This window comes from Salvelinus alpinus, chromosome 2 (genome assembly GCF_045679555.1).
Source record: "Salvelinus alpinus chromosome 2, SLU_Salpinus.1, whole genome shotgun sequence".
In the NCBI taxonomy this organism is placed as follows: domain Eukaryota; kingdom Metazoa; phylum Chordata; class Actinopteri; order Salmoniformes; family Salmonidae; genus Salvelinus; species Salvelinus alpinus.
The window spans coordinates 55,907,875-55,929,959 of record NC_092087.1 but is presented as its reverse complement, the minus strand read 5'-3'; the positions used below and the strand labels follow the sequence as shown (position 1 = coordinate 55,929,959).

Genomic DNA, 22,085 nt, shown 5'->3' with positions numbered 1-22,085 from the left:
CTGGCTCCTGATCCTGGTACTCTCTGTGCTACTGCTGTTGCTGCTACGGTACTGATTCTGTTGCTGCTGCTGAGTGGGCTGTATTTCTTCCAGCCTGTCTGGCAGCATCTGTCTGAGCCCGAGGCGAGATGGCGTGACTGCTTACTTTAGATCACCCCACCGGCACTGTGAGGGAGAAAGAACAGCCTTCTACTACTTCAGATACGGACAGAGGAAATGGTTTATCAATGACCAGAGCCCGGTGAAAGATAACAGAGAGGAGAGATAGAGAGGGAACAAGACCGAAAGAGGGAGAATTATTATTATTTTTTAATAAAAGAAGATTGAGGGAGGGAGGGAGAGAGGGAGGGAGAGAGAGGGAGACCATTCTCTAGGACCCTGACTAATATGTTAAGGCAGAGATAAGCGATACAAAAGGAAAATCCCCATCTGTTAAAACCCTGTTGGTCATCCTTTACAGAGGAGCAGGCCCAGACATGAAACAGAGCATGGCCAATAGAGCTTTGAGCTATATTCCTATTATCTCCCTCCAGCTAAACTTGCAACAAGCTAAGGCTTTTAAATGCTTGAAGGGGAGTAAACGAGTCTGCACTTCTGGAGAATGGTAGAGCCACAGTATCTCTTTTTCAGGGGAGACATGAATTGGTCTGGTTAGTCATGAAAAAAATTGAAAAGGATCTGTTCATCAATGACAGCAGTGCACCGATCTGTTATCTTTAGATTTTATTAGCGTAATTGCACTTAGCATCCAGCATCTGTGCCAAGTTATTTGATGTTTCACATCCAAGCCTCTATCTTCTTGGTTGTGAATCCATACAGTAGACAGTGATTTCAAAGACAAATGTAAGATTCTTAATAGGCACCAAACGGAAGAAAACAGACGGAAACATGGAATCGAAACTACCTGAACTTGTCCAATAAGACGCTTGTTTCCATTTTACAGTGCAAAACGGTTTGTTACGGTGTGCCCTAATGAACACGACCAGGAGAAGGGGACCACCTTGGTGTACTCAGTGCACTCCAATCAAAACCGGGTCGAGGACATACAATCTGCTGTTTCCTGTGTCCAGTGCCCTGTTCAGAATCAATGGGCTAAAATTAGAGGAGATATCTCTTCTCATCTGGTGTCATTTAATACACTGTTCACCAAGTCTGATTTCAGTTGCACTTCTATCTGAAATGACCCACACCAAGATGCTCACTGTAAACTGATCCACTACATGGTTCTAATATGGAAAACCCAAAACAAGTGTCTTTCTAAAGATCAAGTAATTACTATCTTCGTTTTTTTAAATGTATTGTAGCAAACAGTTACATTGCACCACCCTTTGTGGGTCTTGAACCCAGGTCTCCTAGCCTGCAGACATTTTGATTCAGTTGAAATGTTGCTACATATAACACATAATACTTATTACAAGCCATTGTAAATGTTCTTACAGTCTTATAAAAAGTTGAAAGGAGTATATGTACAGGTTTTAACTAGTATTATAAAGTTTTTTTCCCTCTAGTCGTCCTTGACACAGCACTGCTCATCCAATGATTCATCAGTTTATTTTTCAAATGGCGTCACTGTAAACACACTGACGTGGGATTTTTTTATCGACATACTCGACAACTGTTTCCGAGTAGTCGAGCACTGGCTGTACTATATGGTTACATCCCAATTTGCACGCTATTCCCTCTATAGTTCAGTATAAAGCTGGGAATAGGGTGCCTTTTGGGACTCTGCCTCTGTCATGGTGACGAGCAAGTATCCATTTACCCTGGTTTGTAATGTTTTGCGTCACACGGCGATGTGCCAAGGCAAGCATTGTCAGTCATGATAGACACTTCCTAGCAGATGTCTCGCTCAGTGTCCTTGAAGGATATGACATTTTGCAATGAAGTCATTTGACATTTTACAATGAAGTCATTCGACATTTTACAATGAAGTCACGCTCTTAGAAAGTCTTCAGAGCAACTTACAATAAGTGCATTGACTGATACCGACCAGAAGATTAAACAACCACATATCACTGCAGCTACAGTGCCTTGCAAAAGTATTCACCCCCTTTGGCGTTTTTCCTATTTTGTTGCTTTACAACCTGTCATTTTTATTTGGATTTCATATAATGGACATACACAAAATAGTCCAAATTGATGAAGTTAAATGCAAAAAATTACTTTTTTCAAAGAATTATTAATAAAATAAACGGAAAAGTGGTGCGTGCATATGTATTCACGCCCTTTGCTATGAAGCCCCTAAATAAGATCTGCTGCAACCAATTACCTTCAGAAGTCACATAATTAGTTAGATTGCACACAGGCGGACTTTATTTAAGTATCACATGATCTCAGTATATATGCACCTGTTCTAAAAGGCCCCAGACTCTGCAACACCACTAAGCAAGAGGCACCACCAAGCAAGTGGCACCATGATGGGAGCTCTCCAAACAGGTCAGGGACAAAGTTGTGGAGAAGTACAGAACAGGGGAACATGGGTTATAAATAAAATATCAGAATCTTTGAACATCTCACGGAGCACTATTAAATCCATTATTAAAAAATGGAAAGAATATGGCACCAGAACAAACCTGCCAAGAGAGGGCCTGAAGGTGCTGCAAAGCTCCACAGTGGAGATCGGAGTATCTGTTCATACGACAACTTTAAGCCGTACACTCCACAGAGCTGGGCTTTACAGAAGTGGCCAGAAAAAAATAAGCAAACATGTTTGGTGTTCGCCAAAAGGCATGTGGGAGACTCCCCAAACATATAGAAGAAGGTACTCTGGTCAGATGAGACTAAAATTGAGCTTTTTGGCCATCAAGAAAAACGCTATGTCTGGCGCAAACCCAACACCTCTCATCCCCCCGAGAACACCATCTGTTCCCAGAGACTGGGAAACTGGTCAGAATTGAAGGAATGATGAATGGCGCTAAATACAGGGACATTTTTTGAGGGAAACCTGTTTCGGTCTTCAAGAGATTTGAGACTGGGACAGAGGTTCACCTTCCAGCAGGACAATGACCCTAAGCATACTGCTAAAGCAACACTCGAGTGGTTTAAGAGGAAATATTTAAATGTCTTGGAATGGCCTAGTCAAAGCCCAGACCTCAATCCAATTGAGAATCTGTGGTATGACTTAAAGATTGCTGTACATCAGCGGAACCCATCCAACTTGAAGGCGCTGGAGCAGTTTTGCCTTGAAGAATGGGCAAAAATCCCAGTAGATAGATGTGCCAAGCTTATAGAGACATACCCCAAGAGACTTGCAGCTGTAATTGCTGCAAAAGGTGGCTCTACAAAGTATTTATTTTATTTTATTTATTTTACCTTTATTTAACTAGGCAAGTCAGTTAAGAACAAATTCTTATTTTCAATGACGGCCTAGGAACAGTGAGTTAACTGCCTGTTCAGGGGCAGAACGACAGATTTGTACCTTGTCAGCTCGGGGATTTGAACTTGCAACCTTTCGGTTACTAGTCCAACGCTCTAACCACTAGGCTACCCTGCCGCCCCTACCCTGCCGTATTGACTCAAGTGTTCTGTTTTTTATTATTCTTTGTTTGTTTCACAAGAAAAAATATATTGCAACTTCAAAGTGGTAGGCATGTTGTGTAAATCAAATGATACAAATCCCCCCCAAAATCCATTTTAATTCCAGGTTGTAAGGCAACAAATTAGGAAAAATGCCAAGAGGGGTGAATACTTTCGCAAGCCACTATATCTGCCAAAGCAGTGTCAACGAGTAATGGGAAAGACAATTGTAAGTGTTATGGAGTGGGGGCCTCTATTTTGGATCCATTTTGGTTTAATTTGTGGTTTATGTAAAGCTTAGATCTGCAAAAGGTGAAAGCACCACTGGTCGCCCTAGGCGCATTTATTGTTTTTGTTTTGTTGACTAAACGGAGCTGAGGAGCGCAGCGTTGTAAAAAAAAATGTGCAGTACATATTCTGCTGTACTATCGTGAGTAATGACGTCTGAGGGGGAAAAAACAGTGTTCGTTGTTTGCCGTAACTTCTTTGTTGTAATATCCCAAAACAGACGTGGACGTTTCACAATAAAGGATTCCAGCTATAAAGTGATAAACATTGATGTTTATCCTATCACTTAAAAAAATAAATAAACGACTGTCAGACATTCACTGCAAAATCAGACATTCAGACGTGTTGGACGTTCTTAGATGAGAAACAGCAAAGTGGTTTAATATTGAGATGAGTCCACCTCCCACACCATCTGTTCACAGCTTCATGCCATGAAATGGGATAGCCCATTTTAAAATGCTTAAATTAGTAGCTGCATGTCTTTGCCATTCATTTGGGATTTACTTGGATCTACACAACAGATGGTGTGGGCTCGGTGTCGTCTTGACATTTAACCACTTTTAAGGTCTGAAAACATCAGACAAACTTTGATTTTGGAGTGAACTATCACTTTGACCCAATTGTATTTATTTATTTTTACCAGAAAGTTCTGAAATACCAATACTGTCTTCAATATTTTTCTTATTTTATTTCCTTTGCCTTTTTCAGTTTAGCTTCCTCTCCTCAAATTTCCTCGTCTCCCCCTTGCCCCAACGCCGACCTTAGCATCACTGTCTACTATAACACCCACTACTCACCATTTCAATCTATTTCACCAAAGAGTGAAAAATGACATATCTGTCAATATATTGACTTTTCCCTTCCTCCCCAGCTCTGATCTATAGGACTCAAACCCTCTTGGGTTCCTAACCATCTACTGTCAGACTAATCTCTTGCATCTCCTACAATAGCTCATATGTCTCTTCATGGCTTGGGAGAGGGATACAGTGAAGCTCAGCAATTCCATATTAATCAATTGAATTTGTTAAGCATCTGAAACCCCATCAGATCTCTCAGTGTGTGAAATTGGTATTACTTGCAGGTTTATTGACTTGCCTGTGGTATATAGGGGTACTTATAGTTATTATCGGTGGAGACAGAAGACTATTTGTAATTGAAGTGTATATTGATTGGATTGGACATGGTACAGATGGACCTTAATATGTTTTCTCTTATCTTGTTATCCACAGTTTTCTGCTGGTCTTCTCCTGTCTGGTCCTCTCTGTGTTTTCCACCATTAAGGAGTATGAGAAGAGCTCTGAAGATGCCTTGTATATACTGGTAGGCACTTTGTCTCCCACTTACTGTACAGTTCGTGAAATTTCTAAGTAACACTGATGTACATGGGGCATACAACCATCTCAGCTCTGCATATTTTGCTGTGAAGAGACGGAATCATTAGATCACTGATCCTGGTATTGCCAGTATGTGGCTTGTTTCTGGTCACAGGTTCAGGAGGGGCTGAAAAATCACATTTACCTCAAATTAACCCTACAAATAGCACTGTTGGGAGATTTGGAAAGACATAGTCAAATCAATCAACAATATAATACTTTCAGTAAAAATATTCATCTTTAACTTTAAAACTGTGGATACTATGTGATTTAGAAAGGTTAAGAATTTATGTGAAACAGCAAAGTTGATAAATATATGACACATGGAAATGAAAAGAAGGCGGTTTATGGCGATGGGTGGGATGGACTGAGAGTAGCTGATGGGTGGGGTTTAAAAGCTCATATTGTGTAATAGTAATGAAAAACCACGATAGATAATTTATACTGTACAGCCCTCAAACTCAACTCTGGACCTTGATGCCAGTTCCACTGCATTTTCTTCATTGTTACCCTGTAATCAGGGACTGATTTAGACCTGGGACACCAGGTGGGTGCAATTAATTATCATCTAGAATAGAAAACCAGCAGGCTCCGGACCACGTAGGGTAAGAGTTGAGTACCCCTGCTGTACCAGTATGTGTTTGGGTACTGTCTATCCAAATGTGATGCATGTCAAGTAACTATATTCTTGCCAGGTAACTACCGTGAAGAAAAGAAAGAGAAGTGACATGTATGTAAAATGTAGAATGCACATGTAACAACAACAAAAAACACACCAGTAACACAGACACATGGGGTGAATGGCATGTATTAGCTGTTCATTAGATCACCTATTCATACTGCGTTGCATATCGTTTACCTCAATGTTGGCTATATACGCACATGTAATATATTATCTGAATCCACCTACAAAATAACTTTGACAACCTTCAAAATAAAAGCATATATCAAAGCATTATCATAATAGTTAATATGCATGGGCAACTCTGTGATAACAGGAAGCCTTTGTCTTTAAACAGGAAATAGTCACCATCGTAGTGTTTGGTGTGGAGTACATCGTGAGGATATGGGCCGCCGGATGCTCCTGCAGATACAGAGGATGGAGTGGCCGTCTGAAATTTGCCCGCAAGCCCTTCTGTGTGATCGGTGAGTTTGACCGCAACCACCCCTGTGGTCTTCTGTGTCACCCCTGCCTGTTCTGAGTCGTCAGTGAGATTAAACTGTCTACTAGCGGTCACTTAACCCTTCACACTCGTGGGAATTGGTCTATATGGTTAGGGGTAAATTTAAAGGTTTCTTGCAGAGAAATATAAAATGCATATGCATTAGCATGGTAGCAATTAAAAAGGGAACAGTTTGGAGAATATGGGGAAATTATTAGACCAAAGTTGAGGAGACAGCAGTACACCTGACACAAGACTGAATCCAAACATTACACTGTTGATTTGATATGCATTTTACATTTACTGTACTTTTAGCTGCATTTGTTGATAAAACAATCTGAAAATAGTCTAGATACATTCAGTAACATAAGAATATTCCTGGAAAATGTGGGGTAGGTGCAACATAAGGCAACAAAAATTACAAGAGTTTGAGTGAGAGGACTAACGAGTGTCTACAAGTGGCCACACACCTCTCCAAAGTGTGCACAGTTCCTAAGTCATTTCAAAGAACTTTTATGGCCATCACCTCATGATAATGCACGGCCCTATGTCACAAGGATCTGTACACAATTCCAGGAAGATGAAATTGTCCCAGTTTTTCCATGATACTGCATACTCACCAGACATGTCACCCATTGAGCACGTTTGGAATGCTCTGGATCGACCTGTACGACATTCTGTTCCAGTTCCCGGCAATATCCAGCAACTTTGCACAGCCATTGAAGAGGAGTGGGACAAAATTCCACAGGCCACAATCAACAGCGTGATCAACTCAATGCGAAGGAGATGTATCGCGCTGCATGAGGCAAATGGTGGTAACACCAGATACTGACTGGTTTTCTGATCCACGACCCTACCTTTTTAGATACAGTTGAAGTCGGAAGTTTACATACACTTAGGTTGGAGTCATTAAAACGTGTTTTTCAACCACTCCACAAATTTCTTGTTAACAAACTATAGTTTTGCTAAGTCGGTTAGGACATCTACTTTGTGCATGACACAAGTAATTTTTCCAACAATTGTTTACAGATTATTTTACTTATAATTCCCTGTATCACAATTCCAGTGGGTCAGAAGTTTACAAACACTAAGTTGACTGTGTCTTTAAACAGCATGGAAAATTTCAGAAAATGATGTCATGGCTTTAGAAGCTTCTGATAGGCTAATTGACATAATTTAAGTCAATTGGAGGTGTGCCTGTGGATGTATTTCAAGGCCTACCTTCAAACTCAGTGCCTCTTTGCTTGACATCATGGGAAAATCAAAAGAAATCAGCCAATACCTCAGAAAAAAAATTGTAGACCTCCACAAGTCTGGTTCATCCTTGGGAGCAATTTCCAAACGCCTGAAGGTATCACGCTCATCTGTACAAGCAATAGCACGCAAGTATAAACACCATGGGACCACGCAGCCATCATACCGCTCAGGAAGGAGACGCGTTCTGTCTCCTAGAGATGAACGTACTTTGGTGCGAAAAGTGCAAATCGATCCCAGAACAACAGCAAAGGATCTTGTGAAGATGCTGGAGGAAACAGGTACAAAAGTATCTATATCCACAGTAAAACGAGTCCTATATCGACATAACCTGAAAGGCCACTCAGCAAGGAAGAAGCCACTGCTCCAAAACCGCCATAAAAAAGCCAGACTACGGTTTGCAACTGCACATGGGGACAAAGATCGTACTTTTTGCAGAAATGTCCTCTGGTCTGATGAAACAAAAATAGAACTGTTTGGCCATAATGACCATTGTTATGTTTGGAGGAAAAAGGGGGAGGCTTGCAAGCTGAAGAACACCATCCCAACCGTGAAGCACGGAGGTTGCAGCATCATGGGGTGGCAGGGTAGCCTAGTGGTTAGAGCATTGGCCGAAAGGTTGCAAGTTCAAATCTGTCATTCTGCCCCTGAACAAGGCAGTTAACCCACTCTTCCTAGGCCGTCATTGAAAATAAGAATTTGTTCTTAACTGACTTGCCTAGTTAAATAAAGGTAAAAATAAAAAAATGTTGTGGGGTGCTTTGCTGCAGGAGGGACTGGTGCACTTCACAAAATAGATGGCATCATGAGGGAGGAAAATTGTGGATTTATTGAAGCAACATCTCAAGACATCAATCAGGAAGTTAAAGCTTGGTCGCAAATGGGTCTTCCAAATGGACAATGACCCCAAGCGTACTTCCAAAGTTGTGGCAAAATGGCTTAAGGACAACAAATTCAAGGTATTGGAGTGGCCATCACAATGCCCTGACCTCAATCCCATAGAACATTTGTGGGCAGAACTGAAAAAGTGTGTGTGAGCAAGGAGACCTACAAACCTGACTCAGTTACACCAGCTCTGTCAGGAGGAATGTGCCAAAATTCACCCAACTTATTGTGGGAAGCTTGTGGAAGGCTACCCAAAACGTTTGACCCAAGTTAAACAATTTATAGGCAATGCTACCAAATACTCATTGAGTGTATGTAAACTTCTGACCCACTGGGAATGTGATGAAAGAAATAAAAGCTGAAATAAATCCTTCTCTCTACTATTATTCTGACATTTCACATTCTTAAAATAAAGTGGTGATCTAAGAGAGAGAATTTTTACTAGGATTAAATGTCAGGAATTGTGAAAAACTGAGTTTAAATGTATTTGGCTAAGGTGTATGTGAACTTCCGATGTCCACTGTATCTGTGACCAACAGATGCATATCTGTATTCACAGTCATGTGAAATCCATAGATTAGGGCCTAATGAATTCATTTTTTTTGGACTGATTGCCTTATATGAACTGTAACTCTTTGAAATTGTTGCATGTTGCGTTTATATTTTTGTTCAGTGTATATGGTGCTTTTTTGAGATCTCCTAGTTGTGCCGTTGAGGAACTAAAGCGAGCACATTAAGTTGTTTTGTTTGGAACACAACCTGATTCCCGCCATCACAGAATTACTGTTTACACAATGCAAAACTTGACCATTATCAATCGCAATCTGGGTCAGGTGGGCATCATTTGAAAGCTTGTTCCATTGCCAACATGACTAGCAAAGTTATAAAATACAATCTCGCAGTGTTAGGTTTTCAGAAGGAAATTCAGAGAAACAGATCGTAAACAATTTTGTTTTGAGTGCATTCAGGTGCGTGTGCCGCGGCATATTTTCTTCACAATAGACAAACATAGGCTCGTTCTTTTCAGAACAACCAATGGTATGTCCTCTTGTAGCTGTAGATCAAACATAGTGATCACAAACGTTGACACTGTATATGAGATGAGCTTTATGATATGGAAATGTGAAGTGCACATTTGGACTCGTAGGTGTTTGGCTTGCTTGTATGACATCAAAGCAGTATTTATTATAATCCCTTAACGTCTCATTTTTCAAAATACATTGGGTCCTCTTAATTTACGGCATTTTCCTTCACTCCGACAACAAAACATTTGCAAAAGTTTACCAATTAGCAGGAGGGATGGGGCAACATTTTATTGCGTGCGGTGCTTATGTTCAGAACGGCTATCGGTCAAAACCCATACAGTGCTGTGAAGCGCAGTCTGAGCTCTGACGTCAACCGACTCCAGGATGCTGGCCTTCTAGGCAGAGTTGCAAAGAGAAAGCCGTATCTCAGACTGGCCAATACAAATAAAATATTAAGTTGGGGGAAAAGAACACAGCCACTGGACAGAGGACCTCTACCTAGAAGGCCAGCATCCCGGAGTCGCCTCTTCACTGTTGTTGTTGAAACTGGTGTTTTGCGGGTACTATTTAATGAAGCTGCCAGTTGAGGGCTTGTGAGGCGTCTGTTTCTCAAACTAGACACTCAAATGTATTTGTCTTCTTGCTCAGTTGTGCACCGGGGCCTCCCACTCATCCCACTCCAGTTTGCGCTGTTCTGTGAAGGGAGTAGTACACATTGTTGTACGAGATCTTCATTTTCTTGGCAATTTCTCACATGGAATAGCCTTCATTTCTCAGAACAAAAATATACTGATGAGTTTCAGAAGAAAGTGCTTTGTTTCTGGCCATTTTGAGCCTGTAATTGAACCCACAAATGCTGATACTCAACTAGTCTAAAGAAGGCCAGTTTTATTGCTTCTTTAATCAGAACAACGGTTTTCAGCTGTGCTAACATAATTGCAAATTAGTTTCCTAATGATCAATTAGCCTTTTAAAATTATGAACTTGGATTAGCTAACACAAAGTGCCATTGGAACACGGGAGTGAACGTTGCTGAAAATGGGCCTCTGTATGCCTATGTAGATATTCCATAAAGAAAATCTGCCGTTTCCAGCTACAATAGTCATTTACAACATGAACAATGTCTACATTGTATTTCTAATCAATTTGATGTTATTTTAATGGACAAAAAATTTGCTTTTCTTTCAAAAACATGGACATTTCTGTGACTCCAAACTTTTGAAGGGGTATATATATATATATATGTGTATATACAGAATATGCACACAAATAAAAATAAAATGTCTCTTTCCCAGACGTCATGGTGCTGATTGCGTCCATCTCTGTGCTGGCGGCTGGAACCCAGGGGAATGTCTTTGCTACTTCTGCCATCAGGAGTTTGAGGTTCCTGCAGATCTTGCGCATGATCCGGATGGACCGCCGCGGAGGCACCTGGAAACTCCTGGGATCTGTTGTTTACGCTCACAGCAAGGTAAGAAATGATTGGGTGGGTGCTTGCCTGTGTGTGTACACGTGTACCTATGTGTGCACGTGTGTGAGATTTGATTAATTGAACTGATGCATGTACCTCGCCACTCCAATCTGGCTCTTTGCCCGCATTGCAGCATGTTTCTATCAATCCAATATCTGGACTTGAGCTTTCACAGACAAGTCAAGTCAACTGATACCACATGTCAAGTGTATTTATCCAAGTTCATTGATCACACTGCCATATGACTGTCCCCTCCCCCTAACCAGATTGATTGACAGGCTGCTCAAACAACTAATAGAAACATTACGGCTCTCAGATTGTTTTACTACACCCGTAGCACAGAAAACAGCACACTCATCACCGAGCTCTCCACGAGACATGCTGTGACCAATCCCATACCCACTATGACTAAATGTACCCTCCAATTTGTCAAAAGCTCGTGAAGCTTAGGTTTGTATTCCAAATTGCATCTTATTCCATATGTAGTGCACTATTTTTGACCAGGACCCATATGGCTTTGGTAAAAAGTAGTACACCATATAGAGAATAGGGTGCCATTCGGGACACACACTTGGTCTGATAAATGGAGCACTCTCAATTGGGAATTAAGAGTGTCTCCCTCTCCCAGACCCAGAGATGCATAGCAGCAGAATCCCCATAGAGAGCCAGAGAGAAAGAGCAGAGGGCGGTGATGTGCAGAGAACCTAAATGGATCTTCTGTTAGAGGAGTGTCAGGGCAAAATGGGTCAGGTCCGGAGTCTGACACAGGCAGAAGCCGACGCGGCCATGGATTATTTCCTCTTATTGAATTTGGTTCGTCACACCGTGTCTTTCTTCTGCCTTCCTGTGAGATCGAACAGCTAGATTGCTGTGCAGCCTTGTCGTGATCTAATATATTAACAATGATGAAGGCAGTGTGTTTTTACTGTAAGTTGATCTTTAACAGAGCCTTGGGATTGAGTATGAGCAGAATGCACCAAGGCAGGTGGTTGGGAGTGTTCTTACTGGTGTTCTGTCTAAGCTTATAGCATATTGTTGCTAATTGATTACCTCATAATATATAGTGCATTCGGAAAGTATTCAGACCCCTTCCCTTTTTCCACATTTTGTTACATTACATCCTTATTCTAAAATAAATGAATTTTATTTATAATGACAAAGCGAAAACAGGTTTAGACATTTTTGCAAATGTATTAAAAATAGAAAACATGAATACCTTATTTACTTAAGTATTCAGACCTTTTGCTATGAGACTCGAAATTGAGCTCAGGTGCATCCTGTTTCTATTGATCATCCTTCAGATGTTTCTACAACTTGATTGGAGTCCACCTGTGGTAAATTCAATTGATTGGATATGATTTGGAAAGGCAGACACCTGTCTATAAAAGGTCCCACAGTTGACAGTGCATGTCAGAGCAAAAACCAAGCCATGAGGTCAAAGAAATTGTCCGTAGAGCTCCGAGACAGTATTGTGTAGAGGCACAGATCTGGGGAAGGGTGCCAAAACATTTCTACAGCATTGAAGGTCCCCAAGAACACAGTGGCCTCCTCATTCTTAAATGGAAGAAGTTTGGAACCATCAAGACTCTTCCTAGAGCTGGCCGCCCGGCCAAACTGAACAATTGGGGGAGAAGGACCTTGGTCAGGGAGGTGACCAAGAACCCGATGGTCACTCTGACAGAGCTCCAAAGTTCCTCTGTGGAGACAGGAGAACCTTCCATGTTGCTATGTGCATAATAGCAAAGTTCACCAGCATATTGGTGTTGAGAATAATGATGTGGTGGCAGCAGCGGAGTTAGGAGACGAGAAAACATCTCTTGCCTTAATTGTCTAAGAAAAGTGAGAAGAGAGGAAATCCAAACTTAATTAGGTCTATAATCAATAGCTTAACTGTTAAATGTGCCTGGCTCTATAAATCATCCATATATATCTATATATAGCGACAGATCCTACTCATGTTGCCTGTTTGAGTGTTTGTTTAATAGCCTACTGATATCTTTGCTATGCCTCTCTAGTATTATTTATAATTTATTTAGTGTTTAAAAAAAACTAATAATAATAATCCACATTTTTATTGATCGACTTATTGTTATTATTGCTATTATTGTTATGATCATCATTTATTATTATTATAATAATAAGTAATGTCATTGTCATTAGTAGGCTTAAAATAGCAGCCTTGTATAACCACCATCGAGCTGTAGGCCTAAGAGTGCATCCTGTTTAGTCTTAAAACAAAGTGCATTCGGAAAGTATTCAGACCCCTTGACCTTTTCCACATTTTGTTATGTTGCAGCCTTATTCTGAAATGGTTTAAATAGTTTTTTCCCCTCATCAATATACACACAATATACCATAACGGTATTCATTAATCTGTTTAGCAAATGTATAAAATATTAAAAACTGAAAAAATATTTACGTAAGTATTCAGACCCTTTACTCAGTACTTTGTTGAAGCACCTTTGGCAGCAATTACAGCCTTGAGTCTTCTTGGGTATGATGCTACAAGCTTGGCAAACCTGTATTTGGGCAGTTTCTCCCAGCGTCGCTGCACAGATATTCTCAGGTCTCTCCAGAGATGTTCGATCGGGTTCAAGTCCCGGCTCTAGATGGGCCACTCAAGGACATTCAGAGACTTGTCCCGAAGCCACTCCTGTGTTGTCTTGGCTGTGTGCTTAGAGTCGTTGTCTTGTTGGACGGTGAACCTTCGCCCCCAGTCTGAGGTCCTGAGCGCTCTAGAGCAGGTTTTCATCAAGGATCTCTCTGTACTTTGCTCCGTTCATCTTTGCCTCGATCCTGACAATTCTCCCAGTGCCTGCCACTGAAACACATCCCCACAGCATGATGCTGCCACCCCCATGCTTCACCGTAGGGATAGTGCCAGGTTTTCTCCAGACGTGATGCTTGGCATAAAGGCCAAAGAGTTCAATCTTGGTTTCATCAGACCGGAGAATCTTGTCAGACACAATCCTGTCTCGGAGCTCTGCAGACAATTCCTTCGACCTCATGGCTTGGTTTTTGCTCTGACATGCACTGTCAACTGTGGGACCTTATATTGACAGGTGTGTGCCTTTCCAAATCATGTCCAATCAATTGAATTTACCACAGGTGGACTCAATCAAGTTGTAAAAACATCTCAAGTACAATCAATGGAAACAGGATGCACCTGAGCTCAATTTCGAGTCTCATTGCAAAGGACCTGAAATACTTATGTAAATAAGGTATTTCTGTTTTATATTTTTTATAAATTTGCAAGCAATTAATAAAACCTGTTTTCACTTTGTCATTATGGGGTATTGTGTGTAGATTGATGAGGATTTATTTTATTTAATCAATTTTAGAATAAGGCTGTATCTTAACAAAATGTGGAAAAAGTCATGGGGTTTGAATACTTTCCGAATGCACTGTATTTTTCAATACTTATTATATAGGCTACAGTACTGTATCAATCAATCATTAATTCGTTCATGTCGTCATACAGGATACGAGTCATTCATGATTTGAAATACAATCAAGCGACCCTTGAATAATTAGTGTAAACAATAAATAAACAGTTCCATTTCGGGAAATGACATTCACGAATGATTGCAACTACTTTTAGTCTGCTTACAACAGACTCACTGGTACACTTATGATTTATTTAGTGTTATTTACATTGTTCCAAACGGTCCGAAAAATTATATTGTAATCTAACAGCACCTGTTTGACCCACAACGCTTGCTCCTTACCTTCTTTTTCTTGATCTCCAGTATCTTTCCACAACTATTCAAATGTATTACACACATCTGACTTCACCTTTTGCCTCCTGAGCAACCAGTGAACATTCCCCTGTTTCGAGTTTATTTGTCACGTCCTCTGTATCCATTTTCCTGTCACGTGTGTTCGGAGTTTGTTATAACCAATTTATTGATGTGATTATGATCTGCTATAGGTCAGGTCCTATTCCTCACGTGCATGTGATGGATGCATGTTTCACGTAAATAGAGCAAGGGTTGAGGAATTAGGGAATGTTAAAGAAATTAGGGATTTCGGTAACAGAACTTTTCGGTCAGAATTGGCTGTAATTTTGTTGCATCTTCAGCAACAGACGATAAACACTGATGTTCTGTGGTTGTCGCTGCAGCAGGGAGGAGAGAGAGCCAACGGGTGCTAGTCACTTGCTGTCATTTCTTAACATAGTGCAGCAAGTCTGAGCCCGACCCGGTACAATCAAATTAATTGCGGTCGGACTCCCTCTAGTCATTTCTGTGTTTTAATTATTTAATCAAACAGTGCGCTTAAAGCATCAGACAAGCTCGGTACATATATTTGATTAAAACACATAGGGTGGGTCTATATATGGAAAAATACATGTTTTCAAGTTTAGTCCAATTGATTGGTCGAAAGAACAGACGACTCTCAGTCTAGCAATATTTGTTTTAGTCAGGGACATCCCTAATTGCTAGACAGCCATTTTCCATAGATTTTCAAGCCAATTCAAGTCAAAACTGTAACTAGGCCACTCAGGAATATTCAATGTATTCTTGGTAAGCAACTCCAGTGTAGATATGGCCTTGTGTTTTAGATTATTGTCCAGTTAAAAGGTGAATTTGTCTCCCAGTGTCTTTTGAAAAGCAGACAACCAGGTTTTCCTCTCGGATTTAGCCTGTGCTTAGCTTTATTCCATTTAGTTTTATCCTAAAAAGTGCCTTGTTGCAGACAGAATGCCTGTTTTGGAATATATTTATTCTGTACAGGCTTCCTTTTTATCATTCTGTCATTTAGGTTAGTACTGTGGATTAACTACAATGTTGATCCATCCTCAGTTTTCTCATATCACAACCATTTAAACTCTGTAACTGTTTTAAAATCACCATTGACCTCATGGTGAAATCCCTAAGCAGTTTCTTTCCTACCCAGCAACGGAGTTAGGAAGGATACCTGTATCTTTATAATGATTTGGTGTATTTATACACCATCCAAAGCTTAATTAATTACATCACCATGCTGAAAGGGATTTTCATTGTCTGCTTTTTGTGTTTGTTTTACACATTTACCAATCGTTGGCCTTCTTTGTGAGGCATTGAAAAACTTACCTGGTTGAATCTATGCTTAAAATGCTCTACCTTACAGATAACTGTATGTGTGGGGTACAGAGAGAGGGTAGTTATTCAAAAATAATGTTAACCACTATTATTGAACATGGAATGAGTCCATGCAACTTATTATGTGATTTGTTAAGCGCATTTTTATTCCTGAACTTATTTAGGCTTGCCATAACAAAGGGGTTGAATACTTATTGACTCAATCATTTCAGCTTTACATTTTTTTATTAATTCCTAACATTTCTTCAAACAAAATTCCACTTGGCCATTATAGGGTATTGTGTGTAGATCAGTGACACATTAAATCTCAATGTAATCCTTTTAAAATTCAGGTTGTAACATAACAACAAAATGTGGAAAAACTAAAGCGGTTTCAATTCTTTCTGAACGCACCGTAGACTATATGATCTATCAATGACTGATGCAGGCTCTCTTACACGTTGTGTCCTCACAAACCTGGTACAGAATTCCACGTGAACCAGCCCAGAAAGTGGAGGCTATTTTTAGCCCAACTAATTCTGTTGCTTGTTCGTTTTCGTCGTCTCAGCAGTTTCCCGTCTTTTCTAAACCAGCGCTTGCCACATGGGGAATAGGGAAGCTTTTGTGTCAGTGAGAAAAACCCAGTACATTTCTATCTTTAACAAATTGATGATCATCTTGGGTAGCGGTGTATTTTGCATTGTAAACATTGTTAAAATATGCAGAAGTTTGGACTTGATTAAGAGTGAGTTAAAATTGTACGTTGGTTGTTAGTCACTGTCTAAAGTGTGTGTAAAGTGAGTTTTTCTCACTTTTGAAGAGTTTCTTCTGTGATAAGTTCCTTTTTTCTGACTTGCTTTTTGTTAAAATATACAGTATCATCTTTATCACTTAGTCTTATTTATTTACCCAAGCAGATATTAATATTACATCTTCTAATATGAAACCGCATACATAAAGGTATGAGCCAGCTTCTTTCCTCAAGACAACCAATATTCCAAACAAAAATAGTACAAAAACGTGTCCTTTTTAGGCGTAAAAAAATCGCAACTCTGCCACCACTGAAGGGATAAGCCAGGGAATCAGGGATAATTAACCACCATGTCTGTCTCTGTGATGTTGAGCTGCGCCTATTTCCGCACAGCCATCTGTCAGGGTCATGACTATTTTGCCACATTGATGTTTCACGTTCAGGGATGCCCCCTCAATCAGTCGTTCTTTCCTCTCTCTCTCACTCTCTCTCTGTTTCTCTCTCTCTTTCTCCATCTCATCCCCATCTCTCTGTCACTTATTCTGCCTCTGTCTCTCTCCCTTTCGCTTACCTCCTCCCTCTCTCTCCATCTCATCCCCAATTCTGTCTCTTTATCTCTCTCCTCCCCGTGTTTAAATATGGACAACAGTGGCATCAGGGGAGCTGCCTCAGCAGCCGGAATGATAGATAATGCCAGGGAATGCCCATTCTCTTTGAAGAGGGGCAGAGTGCCCATTTCTCAGAGTAGCCAACCGCAGTGTTTCCTTGTGTTGACCTCGGCACCAGTCAGTCCCTCAAACAAAGTGGACCTGATACTCTATCAACCACTGGATCTTTTATTACCAAATTATAACCTGACATATTTCTAGGTTACCACATTTGCTGGATTGAAAAACACATTTGGTTTCAAAGAATTTCCTGTGGTACAAAATCGGACTTTCAGTTGATGTATTTTGGGTTTACGGACAGGTTTTTATCATGTTAGTCGCTGCTCAGTGATGCTCAATAAAAGGGTTGTTTCTCATCAATAGTAAAGCGTTGAGTTTTACAGCACTTTGACAATTGATATTGGCCTTCATTTCCCTCATGTAGGAACTTCCCTAAATGAGGTATTTACTTCTAAATCTTATTCTTTGGGTTGACCGTTTTATTGAAGGACATGGTCCCTCTGTGTATGTGAGTTGTAGGTCAAACCTATTACATCAGGTTGTTCTTATATTGATTAATCAATGGACTAATACTGTTTACTATACCGTGTACACTGAGTGCACAAAACATTAGGAACACCTTCCAAATATTGAGTTGCACCCCCTTTTGGCCTCAGAACAGACTCAATTTGTCGGGGCATGGACTCTACAAGGTGTAGAAAGCATTCCACAGTGATGCTGGCCCATGTTGACTCCAATGCTTCCCACACGTGTCAAGTTGGCTGGATGTCCTTTGGGTGGTTGACCATTCTTGAAACACACGGGAAACGGTTGAGCGTGAGAAACCCAGCAGTGTTGCAGTTCTTGAGACTCAAACCGGTGTTCCTGGCACCTACTACCATACCCCGTTCAAAGGCACTTCAATATTTTGTCCTCTGAATGGCACAATCCATGTCTCAATTGTCTCGAGGATTAAAAATCCTTCTTTAACCTGTCTCCTGCCCTTCACCTACACTGATTGAAGTGGATTTAACAGGTGACATCAAAAAGGATCATAGCTTTCACCTGGTCAGTCTGTCATGGAAAGAGCAGGTGTTCCTTATGTTTTGTACACTCAGTGTATAACGTCATGTAGCTGTGGCATTCTGTTCTATCAATATTTGATCACGTAGGTAAAATGTCTTAGTTACAGTGGTAAAATGTCTTAGTTACATCAATTGTTTTGGGACATGATACGGTGTGCAATAAATACTTTCATACACATTTGGGACTGGTGTTGGGAACACTTGGAGATGTTGAACTGTCCATTTAGACTATAGGAACAAATTCTTAGTGTATGGCTCCTCTGGCAATTTCATTCAATTATAAATCCAATGTAACCACACTCCCGTCCTCTTGTTCCATACAACCATTTAAAAAAAAACTTTGTATCCCTTTCCACTCACAGCCGGTGTCATCCCATAAAAGGTTTAAAATGGCAGATTTTGTCACTGATAAGTGCCTAAATTGGTATGCAGTGGCTGTACAGTACCTCCATTGCTCCCGCTGATTAGGCAACTTTTACACATTTTGTTGTTGTGAGGGAAATGCTGTAAATCAATGTGTTCTGAAAGATGACACGTTGAGGATTATAATAAATACCATACAAACAAACCACACACCCCCGTTAGTCCAAATGTGCACTTCACTTTTCCTTATTTAAAAGCTCCTGTGATTTACACGATCAACATTTATGATCGCTATGTTTGATCCACAGTTACAAGGATGACATGCAGAATGCATGTGCTTTTTATAGTTCTTCTTTTAGAAACGTTTAAATTCGGCCTGCTCCATATAGGCCGATTTCCACGTGTGTAAAAGGTTAAGTTAATATTGCTTTGGTATTCTGGTCATAACATAAATATGCAATACCTGGCATCTATTGATTTGATAAAGCAAGGTTTTCCTTCATGAAGGAGCTACAGTATATTGTTTAGTCCTTCCTGACACCTTGACTTTTTGCAGGAGCTGATCACAGCGTGGTACATTGGCTTCCTCTGCCTCATCCTGGCGTCCTTCCTGGTTTATCTGGCAGAGAAAGAGGACAACGACCAGTTTGAAACCTACGCAGACGCGCTGTGGTGGGGCCTGGTAAGTCATCACTCTAAGCCTTGTCTCACTGGTCCTCACAAACCACGCTCAGCAGTTGTTAATAGGACAATGTTAGCATGTCCCAAAAAAACACTCAGTGGCTGGAAAGGAGATTGTCAGTAGGTCCCACAAAACACTCAGCACTCATTTTTATAAGATAATTTCTGCGGGTCTTCACAAAACATTCAACGCTTGTTTAAAGCCAAATATCTGCGTGTCCCCATAAAAATATCCAGTGCTTAGTGCTTGACAGAAGAATTTCATCAGGTCCCCACAAAACACCCAGCATTTCTTAATAGGATCATTTCTATGGGTCCTCATAAAACAACCAGTATTTGTGTGAAATCGAAATGATATTAGTGTGATTCAACATGCCGTGGTATTTAACCCACTTGTGTCACACTTCCACAATTACCATGAAGTTGAATTACATTTAATAGCTATTTTTTATTTAACTAGGCAAGTCAGTTTAGAACAAATTCTTATTTACAATGACGGCCAAACCCGGACAATGCTGGGCCAATTGTGTGCCGCCCTATGGGACTCCCAATCACAGCCTGCATTCAAACCAGGGCAGTGTCATAGAACGCTGTGCCACTCGGGAGCCCAGATGAAGAAACACTTTGAATATTGATAAAAGATGTAATTCAAGATGTCTGCCAATTGCCTTCTCAGATCACCCTGACTACCATTGGGTATGGAGACAAGTTTCCCATAACGTGGAACGGGCGTCTTCTGGCCGCAACCTTCACCTTGATCGGAGTGTCTTTCTTTGCACTTCCTGCAGTAAGTTAAAGACTATTGATTTGTGAAGAAATGGCCGAGCTAACTTATTAATGTGCACTGAACGCAAGGAAATGGAGTGCTTATAGGAAACTCATGATGAGTGCCTGAAGCATCTGCAATTTGATAGTCAAGTGTTACTCTGAAGTAGTTCACTGGACTTGGCAATTTTAATTGTGAATCGATAATGTTTTCCAAAGGCTTGTTGTTGTGACTAATGGTTTCTCTGTATCTTTAAGGGTATCTTGGGCTCTGGCTTTGCCTTGAAGGTCCAGGAGCAACATCGACAAAAACACTTTGAGAAGCGGCGGAATCCTGCGGCAGGGCTTATTCAGGTGAACAAAGCAGGGGGCTTACCCACTCTAAAAAAACAACAACATTTAGAGTGTTGGTATCCTGGTGGGGTACCTTAGACCATTACTGGGAATTTCACAATATACTCTTTGATCTACAAGAACTGAAAATAACGGTTTCAGGGTCCGCTTTTCAAGACACGTTGTACATGATGTTACCATGCTCACTTGTTTATATGTCGCAAAAAGTTCCATGTGGCACACACCTTGTCACAATACCTGGTACTCTAGTCCTGGATCCTGGACCCACCTCTTAGTCAACTTCTATAATTCATTTTGGGCAGTATTCTTTTTTGGTTTTTACAAAAACCTAATACCCTTGCCTTTCTTGCAATGACACTCATGCTTGTCTTTTCTAGCACTGACTTTTCTGATAGCTGCTTTATTGAAAAGTTTTTCTTGCTAAGACTGGGATATGTGGTTGTCACACCTCGCTACCTTAAAGTAACTGTCCAGTGTTTCCAGATTTCTATGAAATATGACCTATAATTAATTACAATACTAGTGAAATAGTTTTCCTTCCAAAAAAAAGGTAATACTCTACACGTAAAAATGTGTATGATCTCATTCATTTCAAAGCACTCTCAGAGCACCGAGATAGATAGCAGCAAAGTGAACATAAAGAAAACGCTGTATTCATTACCTACCCTTCAAAACCATGACCTGCTCTCTCCCTCGCGCGCACTTTCTATTTATCTTACTCCCATTCCCTCGCTCTCTCTATTTTTCTCTACCTCTTCCATGTATTATTCATCCATCTCTCTATCCTTCTCTATTTCATCTCTCTCTTTCTGTCTCTCTCTCTCCTCCCTCAGGCCGCGTGGCGCTTCTACGCCACCAATCTCACCCGGCCAGACCTGGAGTCGACGTGGGATTATTACGAGCGCACCGTGTCCGTGCCGATGTACAGGTATTGATCATATAGTAAATCAGCGCCTAGATTTACATTGGGCCTGTCTGCACCTCTCTAGTGTCCAGGATCGATCCCAGCTCTAACCTTTGCCCACTGCTTTTTCCCCTCAATCTGAAGGTTAATGAAGACGTCCAATCAGGATCTGCGTAGGGGCTAAAGGGCTGATGGATTCCTAGTCCAAGCCAATAGACATTTACCTCATTTATAAAAATACATTCCATTTAGCAGCTTTTATCCGAAGTAACTCACAACAACCATGCGCTATCAGCTCAACCACAAAGGACCATGTGAATTCATTTCTAAAGCATGACATTATTATTATTATAGAAATACAGTACAGCCTTCAGAAAGTATTTAACCCCTTGACTTTTTCCATATTTTGTTGTTACAGCCTGAATATATGTGATAGAAGATAACCGAGAATATAGTTACTCTACAATACTAACATATATGACAGAGTGAAAAGAAGG

General features: G+C 40.6%; 1 protein-coding gene across 5 annotated transcripts in view; it reads left to right on the top strand.

Annotated features, from left to right (window-relative positions):
* The window catches only part of LOC139565232 (potassium voltage-gated channel subfamily KQT member 2-like), a 92,830-nt gene that overhangs the window by 31,039 nt on the left and 39,706 nt on the right, over nt 1-22,085 (top strand). For all 5 annotated transcript variants that reach the window (XM_071385434.1, XM_071385425.1, XM_071385412.1 and 2 more), the window contains exons 2-8: nt 5,034-5,124; nt 6,197-6,323; nt 10,800-10,975; nt 19,441-19,566; nt 20,242-20,352; nt 20,589-20,684; nt 21,518-21,612. In XM_071385434.1, the coding sequence (XP_071241535.1) occupies nt 5,034-5,124; nt 6,197-6,323; nt 10,800-10,975; nt 19,441-19,566; nt 20,242-20,352; nt 20,589-20,684; nt 21,518-21,612 (822 nt within the window). The remainder of the gene's footprint in view (nt 1-5,033; nt 5,125-6,196; nt 6,324-10,799; nt 10,976-19,440; nt 19,567-20,241; nt 20,353-20,588; nt 20,685-21,517; nt 21,613-22,085) is intronic.